The sequence below is a fragment of the Sphaeramia orbicularis genome, chromosome 17 (assembly GCF_902148855.1).
Source record: "Sphaeramia orbicularis chromosome 17, fSphaOr1.1, whole genome shotgun sequence".
NCBI lineage: Eukaryota > Metazoa > Chordata > Actinopteri > Kurtiformes > Apogonidae > Sphaeramia > Sphaeramia orbicularis.
Window position 1 is genome coordinate 19638122 of NC_043973.1, and position 21424 is coordinate 19659545.

Genomic DNA, 21424 nt, shown 5'->3' on the forward strand with positions numbered 1-21424 from the left:
TTTGGATCTTTAAGGGTTAACATAACAGATGAACATCAGTCACTTCCATCTATAAAATGGGATCTTATTTACCAACAGCTGATATTAGTCATCAACTGATGTTCCGCCAATACATCTGCACATCCTTAGGAATAATTTACTTTAAATTAAGGTGCATGCTGTATAAATTTACTTTAAGAGACTAAAACATCAACCGAATCAATTTTGTTACATTAATCCATTAAGAGACCTTTTTATGTCTGGTGTCATGGTGTTTTTCATTGAAGGGACCACACATTTCAGTTCTGACAAGTAAGCTAATGTGTTATCGAAGCTATTATATCCTCTAAAGCCATTTTCCTGCCCACTGGGAAAACGCACATATACATAAACCTATGCATCGACACTTTTTTTCCTCTCCTCACACCTCTTGTCAATACCACTTATCACTCGTAATCAATGACTTGGCTCATCAATTATGTATTAACTATAGCTTCCTGCATGCTGACGCGACTAGTATGTATATGTGTCTGTGTGTATATGTGCGTGTGTGTGAACCAAGGTTATTATCGTTAACGAAAACTAACAAAATGACGAAAACTAGAATTGTAAAAACATTTTCGTTAACTGAAATAAATAAAAACTATAATTAAAAGAAAAAAACTATAACTAACTGAAACTGTATTGTGTGTTTACAAAACTAACTAAAATGTATAAAAATTCTGGATAAAATTTCCTTTGTTTTCGTCTTTGTCAATGTCGGATTGATATAAAATCGATTCATTTCCCTCATATGATATGGCACCATATGATATTTAACGGTCCGTCACTTCTCGTCATTTGTGGTTTACAGTCGTCTTTTCATCCCCACTCTACCTGGAAACATGGAGACTAAAGTTGGGAGAAAGCAGCAGAGTCCTGTCTGGGATTTATTTGAATTCGACGGCGAAGAAGATAAAAGATATAAAGAAACTAAAACTAAACTAAAACAAAGCATTTAGAAAATAACGGAAACTAATAAAAACTAGCAATCCTGCTCTAAAAACTAATTAAAACTAACTGAATTAGAGGGGAAAAAAAAGTCAAACTAAATAAAAGTAAACTATAATGAAAAATCCAAAACTATTATAACCTTGGTGTGAACGCAGAAGAGAAAGCAAAAGAAACATGAAGCCACAACTCAGTCCGTGTTTCCATTCGTTACTCTGCTCAACTCTTTGTTTCTTCCTCTGTTTTTTTCTGTCTTTCTCCTGGGAATAGGCTAAATTGTGTGTGTGTGAAATCTAAACCCGGTGTTGGCCTGATTTGGGCCGGAACAAAAACACCAAGCTCATCACTCAGTCACTCAGGATGGGCTCTCATTCAGTCTAATGACCGGTCTCTCGCTCACACACGTAGGAACGCCAAATATGACATTTCATTCCCACAATGGAGCAATTTCCAAATTTCACTGCTTGCGAAACATCACCGGAAAAAATCTATCTACTTTGGCTTTACCCAACCGCTGTACCTAAAAATACTCCATCTACAGCAAGACATTAAAACATGGAAACATACGCAGAAATGTTTCCCACACTTTCATCGACGGACCCAAATGTACAGATCCACACTCACTCACACATGTGACCCGATTACTGTGAGAGTTGTTCGGTTACAGGGAGACATGCTGTCGTATTGATTTTCAGCACCAAACTGTTAGGTTTACATTTTCAGAGTGAAAGATGAGTAGGCGGAAGGTTGAGCGGTGTAAATTCCTGGATCAGAAATTCCTCCATAATTGCAGTAAAATGCTGAAACCATGATTTTCTTATAGAGCCATATACAGAACTAAAACATCCCCCCCCCCCTCTTTGTCTCTCCATCTCCTTCTGTGTCTGTCTATTTTTCTTCTCACTTCTGTTTCCTCCCTCTGGGGTGTCTGTTTCTGTTTCTTTTTCTCTGTCTTTCTCAGACTAGTAATGTCTCTGCCACTCTCTCGCTGGTCGGCATCCACTACTTCAGCTGGGCTGCAAGAAGCTGTGATCCACCTGCCAAGAATCAAACAGCGCTGCCAACAGCCAGACTGGCACACAAAGACACCAGGAAGCTTACACTTAGACACACAAAACTCACACACACACACCTTTCAGTGCCAGTGCCACAAAGACAAGCCCGGCGAAATAAGACCACCAAACACACTCAGTACAGGAAACAATATGTGACTACATAATGAAACACACACATGCATACAGAGTTCATATTATACTCCATAATGAAAAGCTGCTGTCACTATATTTAACATGTTGATAGTGCTCATTTAAGGGCTTGTAAAACCAATATTGCTTTAATAGGAAACAGATATCAACTAACAGACTTCCACCCAGGTGTCCTCATTCAGGCTACAGCTTGTTTTTGTTTAATTTTTTTTTTTTTATTATTATTATTTTCTTTGTTGGTTTATCTGCAGATTCTTTTCTCAATTAATTGTTCTGTCTATAAAATGTCAGAAAATGCCAATCAATATTTCCCAAAGCCCATAATATCCTCAGATGTCTTAGTTGGTCTCAAACTCCCCAAGATATTTAGTCTGTGTGTAATAGAGGTGAAGGGAAACCAGAAAGCTTTTTTATTTCCCTTAAAAAAAAAAATCAGTCAAACTGATCAACTGTTCATCTAAAAGGTGACAACTTTTTTTTTTTTTTAAATATCAAATCATTAATTGTTGCAGTTCTACATACGTCCCTACATACCCAGAGTTTCTGCTCACATTTTACAAATTATCTATACCAGTGGTTCTTAAGCTTTTTCTGTGGGGCCCCCCTTTGGAGGACAAAAAATCTCCAGGCCCCCCCTCAACCCCAACAACATTGTAACAGTGCTGCAATTATAACTTTTATTGAAAGAGACATCAACATCATAACAATACTTTTTTAGTTTTCCTTGAATAATTTGTTGTGCAAAATGAAAAAATTACTTAGATTTTTGCTTCAACAGTTCAGATAAACTCAACCAGACTGCTCCCTGAGACAATGTTTTTCCAAATAAAAATAGGAAATGAGCAATTATCTTACAAATATGACAATCAAGTTACTTTTTTAGAACAAACTCATCTTGGTAATAACGATGAACATTTGAACAGTATCAATTGCTGCAATGAGCCCGTTTCCATTGCACATTTCGGAACATTAAAGTCCAAACTGTGCAAAAAAAACACTGCACATTTTTCTTTTCCAGTCCAGTCCTTGTCCATTGTCCAAACCTAAACTCTTTGTCTGGTCTAGTGACAGATCACCATGGCAGTAGATTTGTTTGTTTTACGTTCCTAAAATGAGTCCAGGGTGCTCCAACGCTAAAACATTAGTTCCACCTGCCACATGTTCTAACCTGAAGAACAAAAAAAAACACCCATGAGAGATACCATGACCCCCCTTGCACGTCTTTGCGCCCTCCCTGGGGGGCCCGCCCCACAGTTTGAGAAACACTGATCTATACCCACATAAACTGGAAATACAGATTGTGAGGGAAATAATAATAGCTCAAAAGATAAAACTCAGTCCCACTTAAATTAGTTGGTAAGTTTGATAATCAGTTCCATGCTTATTAATTAATTGCTGTGAATTAACCAGTATCTAATAAAATGAAAGATTTTGGGCATGCATCAAACATTTTGTGTCAAAATCTTTTAGGTGGAGGTATAGTAAGGATATCAGATGATTCATTTTGTATCTGCTTTTGCCTGTTCCAAACCATCTTATTATATCTGCCTTCAACAAACACCACTGGTTGACCTTTAATAGTACGTGTCTCACAGCAACCGTAAGCCTCTTGTTAAAAATATAGCCTGAAAATCTCCTGGAAAAAGAAAAGTGGAGAGAAAATACAAGATAAATAATGATTCCCGAATGATTTAGGTATAAACTCAGCCTTGAAATAAGATTTTACCTTGTTTTCTTTATATTTTAAGGTTTAACAGAAGAAAAGCTTCACAATAAAGCCTACAAACACACTAAGACTTAAACATTAAAAAAGGTTCACACTTTATAATGTATAAACTATCTGTGTACAAGTGTAAGAGCCATTGAAGTTATAATATGAAGTCAAGTATTTATAAACAGCATCACAAATCACACATTTGCCTCTATGGGCTTTACAATCTGTTCAACATATACATCCATCTGTCTTTCAAAACTCAGTTAATACATATGTCACACCTCAATATTAAATTCATCTAAAAATTTACGAGGCCTGTGTTTCATATTTTGTTGACTTGTGAGCTTATATGTGTATTATGTAAAGTCTTGTTTCATTTTTCCATTAGTCAATGACGCTAAATCCCCTTCATTAACATTAATATAAGACTCTGAAATGACACAATGTTCATATAAATCATTAAATATAATTATATATGATACGTCATCTACCACAATGTCTTTTGTTACTCTTTAGATTGAGAAATAGTAGTGGTCTGCCAATATTGGACAATTAAAATCTGACATAATAACAACAGTTTAGAGCAGGGGTCTCAAACATGCGGCCTGGGGGCCAAATACGGCCCGCCAAAGATTCCAATCTGGCCCGTGGGATGAATTTGCAAAGTGCAAAAATTCCACAGTCAAGGCTGTGGAACTCATTTTAGTTCAAGTTCCACACACAGACCAATATGAGCTACAATAAAATAATAACAGCAAAATAACCTACAAAAAATAATGACTCCATGTTTGATTCTCGGTTTGATGTGAAAAAAAATAATATTACGTCATGTCTATAAATAATGACAACTTCAAATTTTAGTCTGTTTTAGTGCAAAAAATAACATTAAATTATGCAAATATTTACATTTACAAACTATCCTGTAACAATAAAATGTGAATAGCCTGAAAAACTATGAACAATCTGAAATGTCTAAAGAAAATTAAGCACAATTTTAACAGTTTTCTGTCTATTACTAAGTGTTTAGTGTCTTTGTAGATCCGATCCATAATGCACATGTAGAATTGGTAAACTGAGACATAATTTTGTTAAAATTGCACTTATTTTTCTTAAGAAATTTCAGTTTTTTCAGGTTATTCACATCTTATTTGTTTGAATAGTTTCTAAAAGTAAGTATTTTCATAATTTCATGGGGTTTTTTTGCACTAAAACAAAGACAAATATTTGGAGTTGTCATTATCTAGAGGTTATTATGTTATTACAGGGTGTCCCATAAGTCTCCATACATAGGAAAAATAAATGTTTCTTTACATAAACCATTTTTATTTATATAATATGCTCTATATGACTACCATTTTGTCGGGAACACATTTTAATGCGTTTCCTCCACTGCTGAAGAACTATAAAGAAGAAATATAAAGAAATACATGTTAGAACCATATGTATTATGTCTCCTATGTATGGAGACTTCTGGGACACCCTGTATTTCACTGATCCGGCCCACTGGAGATCAAATCTGGCTGAATGTGGCCCCTGAAAGAAAGTGAGTTTGAGACCCCTGGTTTAGAGTTTGAATATTCTGCTATTACCCACTTTCAACCCCCCCCCCCAAAAAAAGTTTTTGACTATAACAAATTTGAAAACTGTCAAATTTAACATCTCAGTTAAAGCAATTCAGATGCGAACAAATCTGCAAAAGAGGAAGCCGTTAGGAAGTAATTGTTTTGTGAGGCCAAGTTTTTAGTCAAAGTCAGTAATTCTACTTAAAAGCCTAATATTAGCCATCAGCCGTTGCTTTTGGAGAGAAGTTCTGCTGATTCGAACGGTAAAACATCCTATCAGCACAGATTAATTAACTCCGTCTATCTCTAAAAAGCTTGATTGACTATACAGCTCCTAAAGCACAACAGTAAGTGATGAATAAAGTCTGGAGAGGAACTTGATGCACTATGATTCACACGCGCCGAGATGCAGAAACTAAAACAGCTATACAACTCTGCACACACACACACCGTATCAGCATTTGTGCGTCCTCAAACACAGACCTTCCTCGTCCTCCACTCCACTGAGAGTGCAGCTCGATGAGCGAGAGTGTTGTCAGGGCAACAATCGGACGAAGAGCAGGATGAAGGAGTGAGAGGAGTTGAGCTCTGAACTTTAGGAACAAACTGGCCTCGTACCAGGCGGCTGCACTTTCTCACTTTCTGTCTTTTCATCAGTCATCTCTCCACTCATCCGCAAAACACCAGAGGCTCTCGATCAGTTGTTCTTTCTCTAGTTTTCTTTCTCCATCTGCCCTCTTCCACTTCTTTTATTGAAACTATGTTTTATGTCCTTCTTATCCTTATCGTCTGCATCCTTCGCTTTCCATTATTATATTAAACACAAGCCTCTCTCATAGTGGAATTCTCTCATTAAATTGGTCAGTGTAACAGGAATTATTGAACTCATACATCATGTATCGTGCCATTTTTTCATTTTTCATCAGTAGAATAAAAGCTTAAACTTTTATTTTCATTCATTTTAATTGAACTTTTTCACATCTGATACTCCATAGGGGTAACTCAGGGTAACGCAGTCTGGTACTGTGGTTTCCTTCCACAGACTAAAGATACGGTTAAGAGGTTAATTGGTCATTCTTATTTATCTGTAGGTGTGAATGTGAGAGTGAATGGTTGTTTGACTCTATATGTCAGCCCTGCGATTCATAGGATATCAGTTCATATTACTTTCTACTGCACTTTATTACAAATATTGCACTATTGTCATATCTGCTGCTGTTTTGATTCATTATTCACCTCATAACCATTACGGCATCACACTACTACTGCCATAGTAAATATACTAATGCATACACTTTATATTCTATTATAGTTTATTCTTTAAACGTCCTATATATTCATGTTCTAGTTTTACCTCTTTTTTAATAACAAAGTGAGAGAAACAGCATCTCATTCTCTGTACGTCCTGTGCATCTAGTGCAGGGCTGTCAAACTCATTTTATTTCAGGGGCCACATTCAGCTAAATTTGATCTGATGTGGGCCGAACCTTTAAAATAATAACATAATTATATATAAATAATGTCAACTCCAAACTTTCCTATGTTTTAGAGCAAAAAAAGATGATTTACATTATGAAAAGGTTTACTTCTGCAAACTACCTTTTCAAAAGATGTGAATAACATGAAAAAACTGAAAAACATAAGTGTAATTTGAACAATATTCTGCCTCAGTTTATCATTTACATATGTACATTATAACTTACAGATCACAGTGGATCTACAAATACACAAAAACATTTAGTATCAGGCAGAATCTTGTTTAAATTGTACTTACTTCTCTGAAGACATTTCAGGTTGTTCATATTTGTTCAGGTTATTCACATTTTTTGTGAAATTATACTTTGTTTTAGTGTAAATACATGAAAATATTTACATTTACAAAGGGAAAAGTTTAGAGTTGTCATTATTTATATGTTATTATGATAGTATTTTACTGAATACTGCCCATTTGAGATTGAATTGGTCTGAATGTGGAACCTGAACTAAAAGGATTGTTAATATCTTAGTGTAATTTTTGAATTTCCCAAATTCATCCTAAGGGCCGGACAAGACCCTTTGGCGGGCCGGATTTGGCCCCCGGGCCGCATGTTTGACACCTGTGATCTAGTGAATTAACAATAAAAAATCTTTGAATCATGTTCCAACACAGTAAGCATTCATTCATTCATTCTACACTGAAGTCAGCCCTGCGATGAACTGGTGACATGTCCAGGGTGTACTCCACCTTGGCCCAGTAGCTGGGATAGGCTCCAGCAACCCCCCCATGACTCTAGTGAGGATAAAGTGGGTTCAGATAATGAATGAATGAGTGAATGAATGTTCCAACACCAAGTCTCTAAACCAGTGTTTTTCAACCTTGGGGTCCGGACCCCATGTGGGGTTGCCTAGAATTCAAATGGGGTCACCTGAAATTTCTAGTAACTGATAAAAAAAAAAAAAAAAAAACTGACTGATGAAAAAAATATATCCTTCTGAGACCCAGGAAAGTAAATTACATTAAATTATTGTCTTGATGGGAAGAAGCATAATCCAACAGTTTTTTCAGATACTATTTTTATTTTTATTGAATTTTTTTTATGAAATGTCCTTTGTGGTGAACAGGATTTTGTTTTCTAAGTAAAGGTGAGAAACTCTTGTCCCCTACAGAGGACAAAAATGCATTGCTGGGTCTCAGGAGGTTAAGGTGAGTTTAGAGAGACAATCCCAATACATAAAAGACATAGCAAACTGTAAAGCTGAAAGTGAAGCACTGTGGTACTGTTTATCTGTCAAATGTTCATTATGGTCGGTTTCAGATGCTGCAGCTCTTTCATAATTCATAGTTTGAGTTCTTGTTTGTTCAGTATTAATTGTCAGCCTTGTAAATCCAAGCTGGACTGACTGTACATATCCTGACCAAGGAAAATAAAATTCTCACTTTGTGCAGTAATCTACACCTGGCTTTTCTGCTTCCGTCCAGAATAATATACAGTATATAGCCTAAATGTCATCTAAAATTAACATTTATTTGCAACATAGCATAGCAAAAAAAAAAAAGTAAAAGTCTCCATTTTGAATGTCTGGGGTCGCCGAAATTTGTGATCTAAAAATGGAGTCACAAGCCAAAAAAGGTTGGGAACCACTGATCTAAACCTTTATGTTCTTTTTTCCACTGATTCCCCATAATAATATACATTATATAGACTAAATGTTGTCTAAAATTAACGTTTATTTGCAACATTGTATAGTAAACTATTACATCATCAAAAACAAATTAATTTTAGCAAAAAATGTCTCTGGTTTTAATGTCTGGGGTTGCCAGAAATTTGTGATGTTAAAATGGGGTCAGGAGCCAAAAAAGTTTGGGAACCACTGCTCTACACTATTTTTAAAAAATAAGCGATATTAACATTAAAACAATCCTCTAGAACAAGTCTGAAGCCATATTGCTGAAAACAATTCATCACCTGCTCTTGCTGTTTTCCAACGTATGATAAGATGAAAAACTTCAATTCCAGCTGAGTTTATTTATGCCGCAGCCAGAAAACCAAAGTGCATAAATCTGAAGTGCTGACTGAGCTGGAGCAGAAATGACAGATAGCAGCTGATGTCAGGGATTGAAATGCAATAAAAGCAGAAAACGGCTAAATAATGTTCATGTATAAATTGTGAGATGACTAGTTTACCCCTTTGTTTCTGTAATAAACATATAACTTTTAATCATACTCATTTATTTCTGTTCATGTTTTTTTTTTATTTTTTATTTTTTTATTTTAGTGCAGTTATTTCGACACATTTAACCCATAAGGACCCAGTGTTACTTTTGTGGCAGTTCCTAAATTATTTTTTCTCTATTTTTAACTTTTCTTAAGTGATTTATCACCATTTATTCTAATATTATGTTCAGTATTTTTGCATTCTTGAGTGAAAATAACATTTTTTCCTATATTTAATTTACTGGTTATGATTTTTGTCCATAAGTGCTCAAATTAAAGTTAAGAGTTATTATATCAAAAACAGTGAAAATGGAAGAAAATGTGACTTTTTCAGTAAAATCTATCAGAAAAACAAGCGTCTCCAGCCACTGTTATTTATCAAATGCCATCAGTGTTGTAGAAGATGACGGTGTTTCCACGTTCACTACGGAGCCTCTGAACGTCCAAATGGGTCATATCTGATGACCATGAGAAGACGACAAACTGCATTTTACACCAAGTGTTTACATGTATTGATAAGATCAGTGTATTAACAGTTATTTAACCTTTTATATCAGTAATAATAATGATGGCCAGAGTATGTTTGGGTCTTTATGGGTTAAATCCAGTACTAACACACCAGATTTTTATAGACGAGGCAAAAACATTGACTATACATCTACACAGTGTGGACTGAATATTAAATAAGCCATCACAGATATAAGACATATTTAATCTCATTTGGGCAAAAAGAGTATATTTTACACTTAGACCAACTTTATTGATCCACAAGGGAAAATACTTGGTCATAATAGCTCAGCTGCGTACAAAAACACTATTGAAAAAACACTAGCAGAAAACAAAAAAGGAAAGTAAATGTGAAGCGATAAAAGCAATAAATACTATAAATAAAATACACTGAAAAAACAGAAAAAAAAAACAAGATTTGCATATGTACAAATCTACAGTCTATATTTTTTCAAGATAACAGCCTTAAGATGTCTTCTACACTGAAGTCAAATGGGAAAAAATGTGATGATTGTTAAGAAGCTCCCACTCAAAGTAACTGCTTTGGTGTTGTTGTTGTTTTTTTTTTTTTTCCTTTTTGCACATGGTTTATTGAAAACCTTTCTCCAACGCTTTGAAAAAAACTCAGCAACCCAAAGGCAGATGTTGCAGCAAGCTAAAAATATAAAAATGTTCATGTGAAAATATTCTTTTAAAATACATTATGAACTCTACCTCGTCAACTGACTCGGTGGTTTTTGAACCAGCCTCCTCTCCTTTACACCATGGCAGAAAGTATATTAGTCTACGCTGCTGTTTCACGTACAGTGGCAGCACGAGCAGATGAGAAAAGATGCCATTCTGACACACTATGACAAGAGCACTGCCCTAGTTTGTCGCTTGAAGAGGCTCTGGAGTGTGTGTGAGTGTGTGGTTTGTCTGTGCGCATTGGTTGAATGCTTACAGTGTTGAACTGTGACACCCAGTCACATCTAGACACTTGTTTTTTTTTTAATAAGCTTCTTCCACCAGTATGCCAACAACTCATCAAGGGCAAAGAGCAGCAAACGCAGACACGAGCATAGAGTCGAGCGCACTCAAAAGACCTTGAGGATCCAGAAACAACCGGCAGTACAAAACACAGACACAGACGCCTCCACACATGCACCTACCCACACACTCAAACTGTGACGCATCCCATCATTCATTTAAAGACATGAATTAAAATATCTTCAGAAGGATGAATAGAGTGAATGAGCAGTGATAGATAAAGCCTTTTTTATTTTAACAAGATACCAAAAAGCTGAATCTGAAACAGTGTCTTGCTTTTTAAGTATGAGTATTATAACACTTTTTTTTTTGCTCTGTTAGTGTTTAACCCTGTAAAGCCTGAACCATTAAATCACTGACAGAAAATTCCAGTTTTTTGAAACTAGAGCCTTTACTGGTCCTTCTGAACAACCTATTTTTTTTTTTTTTTCAAATATCAATTTCCATGTATGAGTTTCAATTTTGTATCATATTTGATACATTGGGTCTCAATGCTCAAATATTATTATTTTTGAACAAACAAAAACATAATATAACACAAACATGTTGAACAAATTGGTAATTATTTTTAAAAATTGGCAAAGTTCTGCCTCCTTCCTCATTAATCACACTCTTGTAGTGTCCCTGCAAAGGCGTTTGGTGAACAAATTCCTCCCCCCTGGTGGATTATCTGTGTATTACATGTATCTAATAGTATACATCAGGTTTTTCAAGAAAAAAAATAGGCAGTGACTACTGCCACAGTACTGTGGCACAAAATATCAGTTTGTCTATTGCCACAGACAGATCAAATGTTAGCATTTGTACTAGAGCTAATCAGGGATACTGTTACATGAACTCATTCGCCTCTTGTTTTTTTGTTTTTTGTTTTGCTCATTAGCCTCTTGTTGCCACAGTACTGTGGTGATATTTAGCATATACTTCAGTGCATTCTTTTACGCATTTTGCTATCACAATACTGTGGCAGTTGATGGAAGAAAAAACAAATTAGTGATAATATATAGTATAGAATAGGAATTATTGTTGTAAATACTCTATATGTTGTTTTATGGTGTTCTTTGCTCTGGAGGCTGGAGAAAGTGGGTGGAGCTACATGTTAGATGTGGTAGTGTGCAGTGTGACTTCTCAGTTCTGTTTGAAAATCTTTAAGGAAAAAAGAAAAAAAAAAAAAAAAGCTACTCTGACCATGAATTGAACCCAAGTCTTCCACATTGTAGTCCCATACATTACCAAATGAGCTAAACATCCACTGTATCTAGAACTGACCTATTTGCCATATGATTGCCTTGGTACTTTTCGGGGCATACATGATGGTCTAGACATGATATAAGGAGGGCACTGATTGGCTCTGCGGTAATAGACAAACCAATATTTCGTACCACAGTACTGTGTCAATAGCCACTTTGAAAAAAATATCACAGTGATCATGTAGAGTGCTTCAAAACTCATGTATTAAATATTATACATTTGGCGTTATAGGGTTAAGTCATTCCTTCTGATGACAGCAACAAAGAAACTCAGTGGACACACACATGCAGCCTTCACACAGTGGTTGGTCACAGGAGGGTAAATTGGCCTGGAATAAGAGGAGTGAGATGGGCAGGAAACAACATGTCAGACATGTCAGATCCAGGAGTACTTCGACGGGTCCCTACTGTTCGCACACACAAAAATATAACATACAGACTATATGTGCACTTCAGCTTCTCTAGGTGTGACACATCTGCTGTAATTGTCAAGTCTGCAGTGATGCTCTTATCACGTCAAACATAAACCAATTTGCACTGTTGTAAACATCACCAGCTGGAAAACAGGCAGACTGAAAAAGCCTAACGAGCCTAACTGTGAAAGGATGTTTTTCAGACATGGACATGTGTGATCAGAAGACTTTATACTAGGGATGCACCGATACCACTTTTTTCCAGACCGAGTACAAGTACTTACATTTGATTACTTGCTTGATACCAAGTACCGATATGAGTACTTAATAATACCATTACAGTTCTTAGTTACTTTTGTAAATGTGCTTTATTGTCGTTGTTATTAGTCTGACTGTAACAAAGTGCTGCCACTGACATTTAATGCGTTGGAATGAGCGTTTTTCAATTAATCCACCAGGGGGCGCCACTCTTAATTAACCACACTGACAGAATACCACGAAGAAAAGTAAAATTTTTTTGAGAAGAAGAAAATCAGTAATAACAAACATGGTGACGACAGAGGAGGTAATACTAATGTGGATACTAATATTGATACTGACGAGGATAGTTTTCATACATATGTCAGTAGTTTTTCACTAACTCACACAGTCGCTCTTTGAAAATATCCACTTCCTCCACGGTTCCCGGTGGTACTGCTTCTCCATCTGGGTACGCCCAGAGCCTTATATATAAGATAATATGATGATCTTTATATGGTTCTGGGTACGCATTCGTAGCCTCCCGGAAAATGGACAGAATTATATGTGGAATGTACACAGAGGACAGACAATACACTCCATCGTATCCGTCTGTGTCTTTACCGTAACTTGAAGTCACCGTTGTTTATTTTAAAAAATCTCCACATTGCTGACATTACTCCTCCGCCGCATACCTGCTGCACTATCAGGTGAACATCATGCTACCGTCAAGTGGTATAAGTGTGTCTGTATCGGAGCACTTTTATAAGTACGAGTATTAGTACACACACTCAGTATCGGACCGATACCCGGTACTGGTATCGGTATCGGTGCATCCCTTTTGTCTACCCTTTTTACACCAGAGATTAACATGTTAAACCTTGGATACATGATGCCCTTGAGCCATGACTAGCTCTTTCACCTCACTGTTTTACTAGTGTTGAATGTTGCACAATATGTAGAAGAAAATCGCCAACAGAACAATAATGTTACACTTCCATACATGACACTGAACTTTAATGCATGATATAGGATCGCAAATGTTGGCTATACTGGAGCTGAAAAAGTGCATGTAATGGCTGCAGAGTATTTCTAGCAGGAATAAATGGTGATTACACTTTCACACTGACGATAAAAGCCAAATGTTAGGGCAGTGGTTCCCAACCTTTTTTGGCTTGTGACCCCATTTTAACATTATGAGTTTCTGATGACCCCAGGCATTCAAAACGGAGACTGACTTTTTTTTTTTTTTTTGCTAAAATTAAATTTTTTTTTGATTATGTAATAGTTTGCTCTTCTATGTTGCAAATAAATGTTAATTTTAGATGACATTTAGGCTATATAATGTATATTACTGTGGACGGAAGCAGAAAAGCCAGGTTGAGATTACTGCACAAAGTGAGAATTTTATTTTCCTTGGTCAGGATATGTACAGTCAGTCCAGCTTGGATTTACAAGGCTGCAAAGTAATACTGAACAAACAATAACTCAAAAAACGATGAATTATGAAAGAGCTGCAGCATCTGAAACTTACCACAATGAACATTTGAAAGATAAACAGTACCACAGTGCTTCAGTTTCAGCTTCAGAGTTTGTCTTGTCTTTTATGCACTGTGATTGTCTTTGTTAACTCCCCATATTTTTTTTTTTTTTTTTTTTATGAATAAGTTCTTTATTTTTATTTGATCAATTACTAGAAATTTCAGGCAACCCCATTTGAATTCCAGGTGACCCCACATAAGGTTGAAAAACACTGTGTTAGGGGTTTTGGGTCCAGTGTGAGAGGGGTACTAGATTGTTTGCTGCCGTTCTGACAAACAGCAGGACTCTAAATCCCATTTAATATTATGGCTGTGTAATTTAAGTTCTCCACATCAGCGGTTTGTAAATGACAGATCAAAAAGCATGATAGTAACTTGGCTCGCAGGAGTTCTTCTATCAAAATAATAAAAAATCATTTCAATCATGTTTACTATTGACTTCAGTACGTTTCAAGTGCCCTGATATCACTTCATTTGTATCTAAGGTTATAAAAGTGTTAGCACAAGCATTTTCTGATTTATCACCTACTGCATATCTCATCTAACACTGTGAGATTGATTCTAGCTGAAAACTGTGTAAAGATATAGAAAATAGCTCTGTAAAAGGAAAGAAAAAAGAATCTCAGGTATTTTATTTTCATAATATCTTCACAGTCATTCATCAGCAGAGAAAAAGATCGGAGCACTGGTCAGCAAACATTAGATATCTACAGCTGACCTAAATCTTGGCCTGTTTGTAAAGCTGCCTAATGCTGTCTTTCACAGCCGCAGCATGAGCCAAGCCCACAGAGCAAACAAAAACAGAAACAAGGAGCGACGGAGGAAGAGGGTGGAGGTAAAGAAACGACTAAACTGCATTTAGCCAAATTAAAGGTCAGAGCAGGAGGTGCAGAGGTGGGATATGTGAGGTTTGAGGGGGGAAGTGAGAGGAAACTGAGGAGAAAGGGAGTGTGGGGTCAAGGCCCAGCGATCGTTTGTTAAGGGTTGTCAGGCTGTAGTGACGGCGGCGGTGGGGGGTCCACTTACACCCAAACTTCACTACAGCCATCATACACTGAGGGAAGGTTTGCTTTGACATTAATGAACTCCAAATCCAACAAGAATCACTCAAGCCTCCAAATAGTTCAATCTGAGGATACAGATGCTCATCCACATATACAGAGCTGAAATAATGCAAGGGGTGGAAAATATTCTGGTGGTTCAGTTCACTGTGAGTTAGACAAACGCAATGTACTCCTAGTGCTCCTAGTGGTCTCTACAGATCATCCTCCAAGAGTTTTTCTGCAGTATGATGCACCATACAAGCGATACAGGAACATTTCAGTCCAGTACCTTTACAACTATCTACATTTTATCTGTTCTTGTTCCAAGCTCTGTTCGAATATTTTTTCCCTTGTATATATATATATATTTTTTATTATATTCTATCCTATCCATTTCTTTTTGGGAAAGTCCTTCATGCTCTAATAAATACAAATATTTGTATTTGAGGGGTAATGCTGCCTCTCTGCAAAAATCTAAATCTTACCAAGTGTATTTTTCTCATTTCTATCTCATCACACTTAAAATATGACATAATCACCTAAAGAGTAAGTGAGATATAAGAACTAATTTTCAGACAATAGATCTTGAAAATCTTATTTCAAGAAATCTTACCAAGATCATTTTCACTTGTTCCATTGGCTTTTTTTTTTTTTTTTTTTTTTGCTTAATTCAAGATTTTTTTTTGCTTAATTCAAGCAAAAAAAAATCTGCCAATGAAACAAGTGAAAAATATCTTGGTAAGATTTCTTGAGATAAGATTTTCAAGATCTATTGTCTAAAAATAAGTTATTACATCTCACTTAGAAGTTACTCTTTAGGTGATTATGTCTTATTTTAAGTGTGATGAGATATTTTGACTAGAAATTTGAAAAATACACTTGGTAAAATTTTGCAGTGCTTATGTTGTAATGTCATCCAACTGGCATGTGCAACCATGTGACATGATGTTCACAGTGTCTCCACAGTCCAACTGATACAATGCAATCCTGAAGTTAACTGAGTTCTTTCCAGAGACAGATTGATTGATCATTGGCTCCAATTGTGGTCAATATCAGGCTTCTCATCTGCAATTACTAACAATTTGACCGCAAACGATAAACATTTCTCCACCCACATTTTCCATGGCTAAACCGATGCTCAGTTATAGATTTATTTAATCTGCAATTCACTAAATCTACTGCTCTTAGGAAAAAAGGAAAAATAACTGAATTTTTTTCTGGGACATTTTTTTTCATCTTCGCTTCCGTTTGTTTTACAATTGCATGTACAGTAGATACTATGTATACATGCACACTCTTTAAAAGCACAACTTGTATTTTACGTCTTTACTTTAGCACAGTTTTACACCTAGAATTAAAAAGAACAAATGTTTTTTTTTGTTTTTTTTTAATGCATACATGCTTAAAATGTTATTTATACTTTGATTTGCCTCAAAGAGCATCACAATTTGTAACAAAAAAAGAAAGATTTTTTTTTAAAAATACAAAAACAAATACAACACCCCCTTTCATTAGAGGAAAATGCCTCCAAATAAAAGCCATTAACAGTAGGGGAAAATGGTAGAAACTTTAAAAACAGTAAATGTTGTTCAAATTCACTTTAATTTTAAGAAATAGGTTAAAATGTTAATTGTGTCAGACTTAAAGTAAAAAAAAGAAAAGTTTAGGGATGGGAGTTGAGTGGTTCAGCGCACTAACACTGCTGTTTTTACTCCAACTCCAAATGACCTTTGTTAGATTTCACTCCCCATCTCTTTCTGCTACAAGTCAAATATTACAGAAAGGCTTTTCCGCTTTTTTTTTTTTACCTCATCGCTTGTTGTTTATATTCTCATTTTGAGGTTTCTGTTTCCTTCTCTCACTCACACTCACACAAAAGTGATCCATAAGGTGAAGCCGTTGTAGCAGAATCATTCTCTGTCACTGTGCTGTATTTATAACCCCATCTATCAGCCAGCCCCGGGAATACGTGACACTATTCTCTGGACCAAGACCACCAAACTGCCCCCCAGTCATACATTAGGAGAGGATGAGTGTATGCGGCTGTGTGTGCCTGTGTGTGCCTGTGTGTGCCTGTGTGTGCGTATGTGTGCGTATGTGTGCTTGTGAATGGGCCTGTGTTAAGCAGATATAGGAGCTCCACCTCATTACAGAAAACATACAGTGGCTTGAGGCTCCTGTCCAACTGTTACGCTGCTATTCGGGGTCAGAGCCAGAGTCGGAGTGACAGGGAAAAAAAGGAGACTAAAAGAAAAACAACCAAGGAGAGAGAGGGAGAGAGATGGAGCCTTGGAGGGAGGCTGATATGAAGGAATTGATTAGAGATATAACAGAGAGGAGGAGGTAGAAAACAGAAAACAGGAGGGTGCGCTCCCTTGCTGTCTCTCTTTGCTGCTCTCTGATGGAAGCGGAGATCTATATCCTCTTCTGTCCAAGGTCACGGTTGTTACATGGGAGCACGGCAATCTCTCGGACGCACACACACGGACACACACACTTAGTGAGGTATGGTTCTGCCGATAACTACAAGCAACCATTATAGATTAAAGCAATTAAACCAGAGGAGACCTTTGACCCAACATTATACCGCAGTCAGGATCTTGTGTGAATCATAAGTTGTGTGTATGTGTGTGTGTGTGTGTGTGTATGTGTGTGTATAAGTAGAGGACACACTTTACATATGCTTGCCTCTGCACTAACTGCTCACCCTCATGTTAACCCTCAGAAGCAATAAGCAATTTTCCCACAGCCCCCTTAGGCCAATCCAATGAAAACCTTCACGTGTAGTTCCAAGATGAATTAGAGATTACAGTAAACCTCAGGACTATAAAATAAACCACAGTTGAGTCATGATTTTCTCCATGTTTTGTTGTTTCTCTTCTGGTTCTGTGTCCTTACTTAGTAATCGATTCAGTTGTACAGTAGGTCCTTTTGACTGCAGTTCTCAGTTGGAATTAAACATTACATTGTTCATTTTTCTCTGTTAGTACGCTCTAATCCACATTCAGTTGCAGTGGAGGAAAGCATTAGCGCCCCCTAATCACGTTCAATATTTTCTAGGATTGAGGAGGTATATTTAGAGACAGGGGCGAGACACAAAAATAGACAGCAGTGATAGTCTGCTCTTCTGATTCTGCACAAAAGAGAAGGTGCAGCAAGATCATAAGAAGGTGTGTTATGTCACTGTGTGCATGTGAATAGAGAAATAGAATAGACATATGAGGAAGGACAGTGTAGGCAAAAAAAAAAAAAAAAAGCCCAGGGAAGACCTGTGAGCATCGACCCTGCTGTTACATCAGTATGCCCTCAGGGTTCAGACTGAGGATGAGCACAGCTCCCTCTACTGGCACACACAGACTGATCCATTCACACTCATCATAACAAAGGCTGTTTGAGGATGTTCTTCATAACAGCAACTTGTGAATGAATCCATTTGCACAATGGATTGTGTTCCCCACTTAGCAGCAATTTTGAGAAATTCTATCAATTCTCCAAGTCTGTCCTCATAACAGCATTTCTTGTAAATGCCAACAATTTTGGAGGCGATCAATAGCTCTGGTAGTAAACTAAGCTTGTTGACAACTTAACACTGCTTTCTGCTACTGTTATCCGCTCTATCAAAGGGACTGTGTTCTTAATTGAGCCTTGAGAGCTGTATCTCTCTTTTTATGACAGTCTTGCTTCTGCTACTAGACAGACTCAGAGGGAGGATTTCCTGGAATAACACAACTACCATGATGCGTGGGTAGAGAATATGCACACTCACAGACAAACACAAGGTGCACATCCACACACATACCCACACACTGACACAAAGAAGAGAGCAATCCCTCTGTTAAATGTTCGGTCACAGCAGGGAAAGTGGCAAAGGTAAAGAGAGAGAGAGGAGGCCGAAAGGTAAAAAGCAGGGCACAGAGTGGCTGACCAATAGGACTTCATTTGATGACAGTCCCAATGGAAACATGCACACACCCTCTATCTACACACAGACGCCCACACATCGGGCATTAGCCCTAAAAGTGCCAATTAGGCCAGTGGCCTGACACAGCAGGACACAGACATGGCTGCAGGATGAAAGACAAGTGACTCACTCAGTAATGCCAGCAAAGACCGTCTGTTTTGTGTATTACTAATTGAATTACTTCCTACCTTTCAGCCACCTCAAAAATAAAGATGAACACATGTAACTGCACACAGAGCGACTCAGATACCCTGGTGTTTATCTAAATCAACAGGAGTTTCCTTTGGCTTCCAGTTGGTTTCATCATTCATGCTAATTTCAATGAATATTTCAACAGTGTGTTAGTGTCTCTCACATGCATTGTCTCCTTCTGTTAAAACACTCCTCCTCCACTGTCTCTCCTCTCCTCTCTGCTCTGTTCTCCTCTATCTCGCTCGCTGCCTATCTACCCTCTTGAGTCTTTGTTCTGTGTGAAGTCCTCAGGGCTGTGACATACATTTGGAACGATGTATGTACATGCAGCCTATACTGTTTAATCACCCAGAGGCAGGAGGTCCAACCAACCTTCGCGCGGTCTGTCGCTTTGCGTTTGTATGTTTGATTTAACTTTGTGTCATTCGATTGTGCTGTCTGTCTGTCCCCGGCAATTGTGTAGAGTTGAAGTCTGTGTGCGTATGTGTGTCTTTGAGAAGCACTGAGATAGAGAACGGCAGATCATCCAACTCATAACAGACATGGAGCTTTGTTGAGCTACAGAACAGGACTGACTGGAGCTTTGGGGGACCCTGAATGAAATGACTCACACAATGACAGTCACATCACAACTGTCTAACACTAAGAAAGCAAAAAAATACATATATTTCCAGTAAGATCTAAACACATACAGACTGTATTACAAGTAAAAACTTCTGTCCACTGAGTTCTCCATTTAGTGCATGGTCAAGTTTCTATTAAACAAGCCTGCATCCATGATTCAGCCCAGCAAGCAGTCAGGAGTAGTTAGTAAGTAAATACATTGGGTAATTTCAGGCTGAGCATCAATGTTAATACAATAACAGAGAGAGGCTCAGCAGCAGCGTGTGACAAATTTAATGTAATTGCTGCTGCTCATTTGCAGACTGAGTATAGTCTACATTAGGGGGAAAAAAAACAGTTTAATGTTAGATGTGTATATATAACCTAATTAATACAGAGATGGCAGTCACTAATGCTGTTATGTCTTAATCATTATAAGTTGGGAGACTTCTCTGCAAGAATATAAAACGTGAGGAAGCTTTTCAGATGTCAGAAAGTGAAATATCCACATCAGCCTTCTCCATCTTCAGCATGGCTGTGTGTGTATATGTCATACAAATTTAATGCCAATATGCTGGGAAAAGAAAAACGTGACTAACAGTTTTTTTTTTTCTTTTCTCCCTCTCTCTGCTTTTCTTTATGCATGATTCATACCCAAGCCGAGCACTTAACGGGAGTCACCGCCGCTCCTTCCCCGGCGGATGGAGCTCCTCATCCGCCAGCTCAGCGCGCAACCCACCAGGATACCACTCCACTTTTTTTTTTTTTTTTTTTTTTTCCTTATGGATTCACACAACCTTGCCTGACACCCACCTTCATTCTCCGGGTAATTCCTTAAGGCTCGACACGGTGACAACGCGTGAAAAAGAAGCAGGGTAGAGTAGAGGAAAAAGGATGGATAGATCCACAGGACGCGTGGTGGTGCCATTTTCAGGCTGCGCTGCGCCCTGGCTGCATCCCTGTTGGCGGTGTCGAGTCGGTGAGCGCAGCCCTGCGATTGAGGAGAGAGAGAGAGAGAGCGGGGGAGAGAGGACAGGAGAGGAGAGAGAGAGAGAGAGAGAGAGAGAGAGAGAGAGAGAGAGGAGGAGACGCTGGGAAGGAGGGTCCTCAGCCAGCCAAGTTCTGTCAATCAGTCGCCTGGTTCCTGGGTGGAAGAGAGTGGGCCTGTGGAGACTGAGCACACAGGGACATAGTGGAAAAAACACTCATCTGAACGCATCCTTTAGCCTGAAAACCAGTTATTTGACAAAATAGTTTGTCCTAAATAGAGGAGCACAGGAGAAGTGGTTTTGACTCTGTTTTTTTCTTGCAGTCTGTGTTATTATTGTGCAGTGTGTCAACTATTTTCCTCTTGATCAAACCAACTCAACCTTCATAAATAAAAGGTGTAATTTCCCAAACCCTTACAACAGAGCTGTCAAATATATGGCAAGCGGACCAAAACCAATTAGGCCAGTAGTTCTCAACCTTTTTTGGCTCGTGACCCCATTTTAACATCACAGATTT

At 37.6% G+C, this 21424-nt stretch overlaps 1 protein-coding gene across 2 annotated transcripts in view; it reads right to left on the reverse strand.

Moving 5' to 3' along the window:
- The window catches only part of LOC115436924 (ephrin type-A receptor 3-like), a 127715-nt gene extending 106813 nt beyond the window's left edge, over positions 1–20902 (reverse strand). For both annotated transcript variants that reach the window (XM_030159928.1, XM_030159927.1), the window contains exon 1: positions 20732–20902. In XM_030159928.1, coding sequence (XP_030015788.1) covers positions 20732–20846 — 115 coding nt within the window. In that variant the 5' untranslated portion in view covers positions 20847–20902. The remainder of the gene's footprint in view (positions 1–20731) is intronic.
- Between the last annotated feature and the right edge of the window lie 522 nt (positions 20903–21424).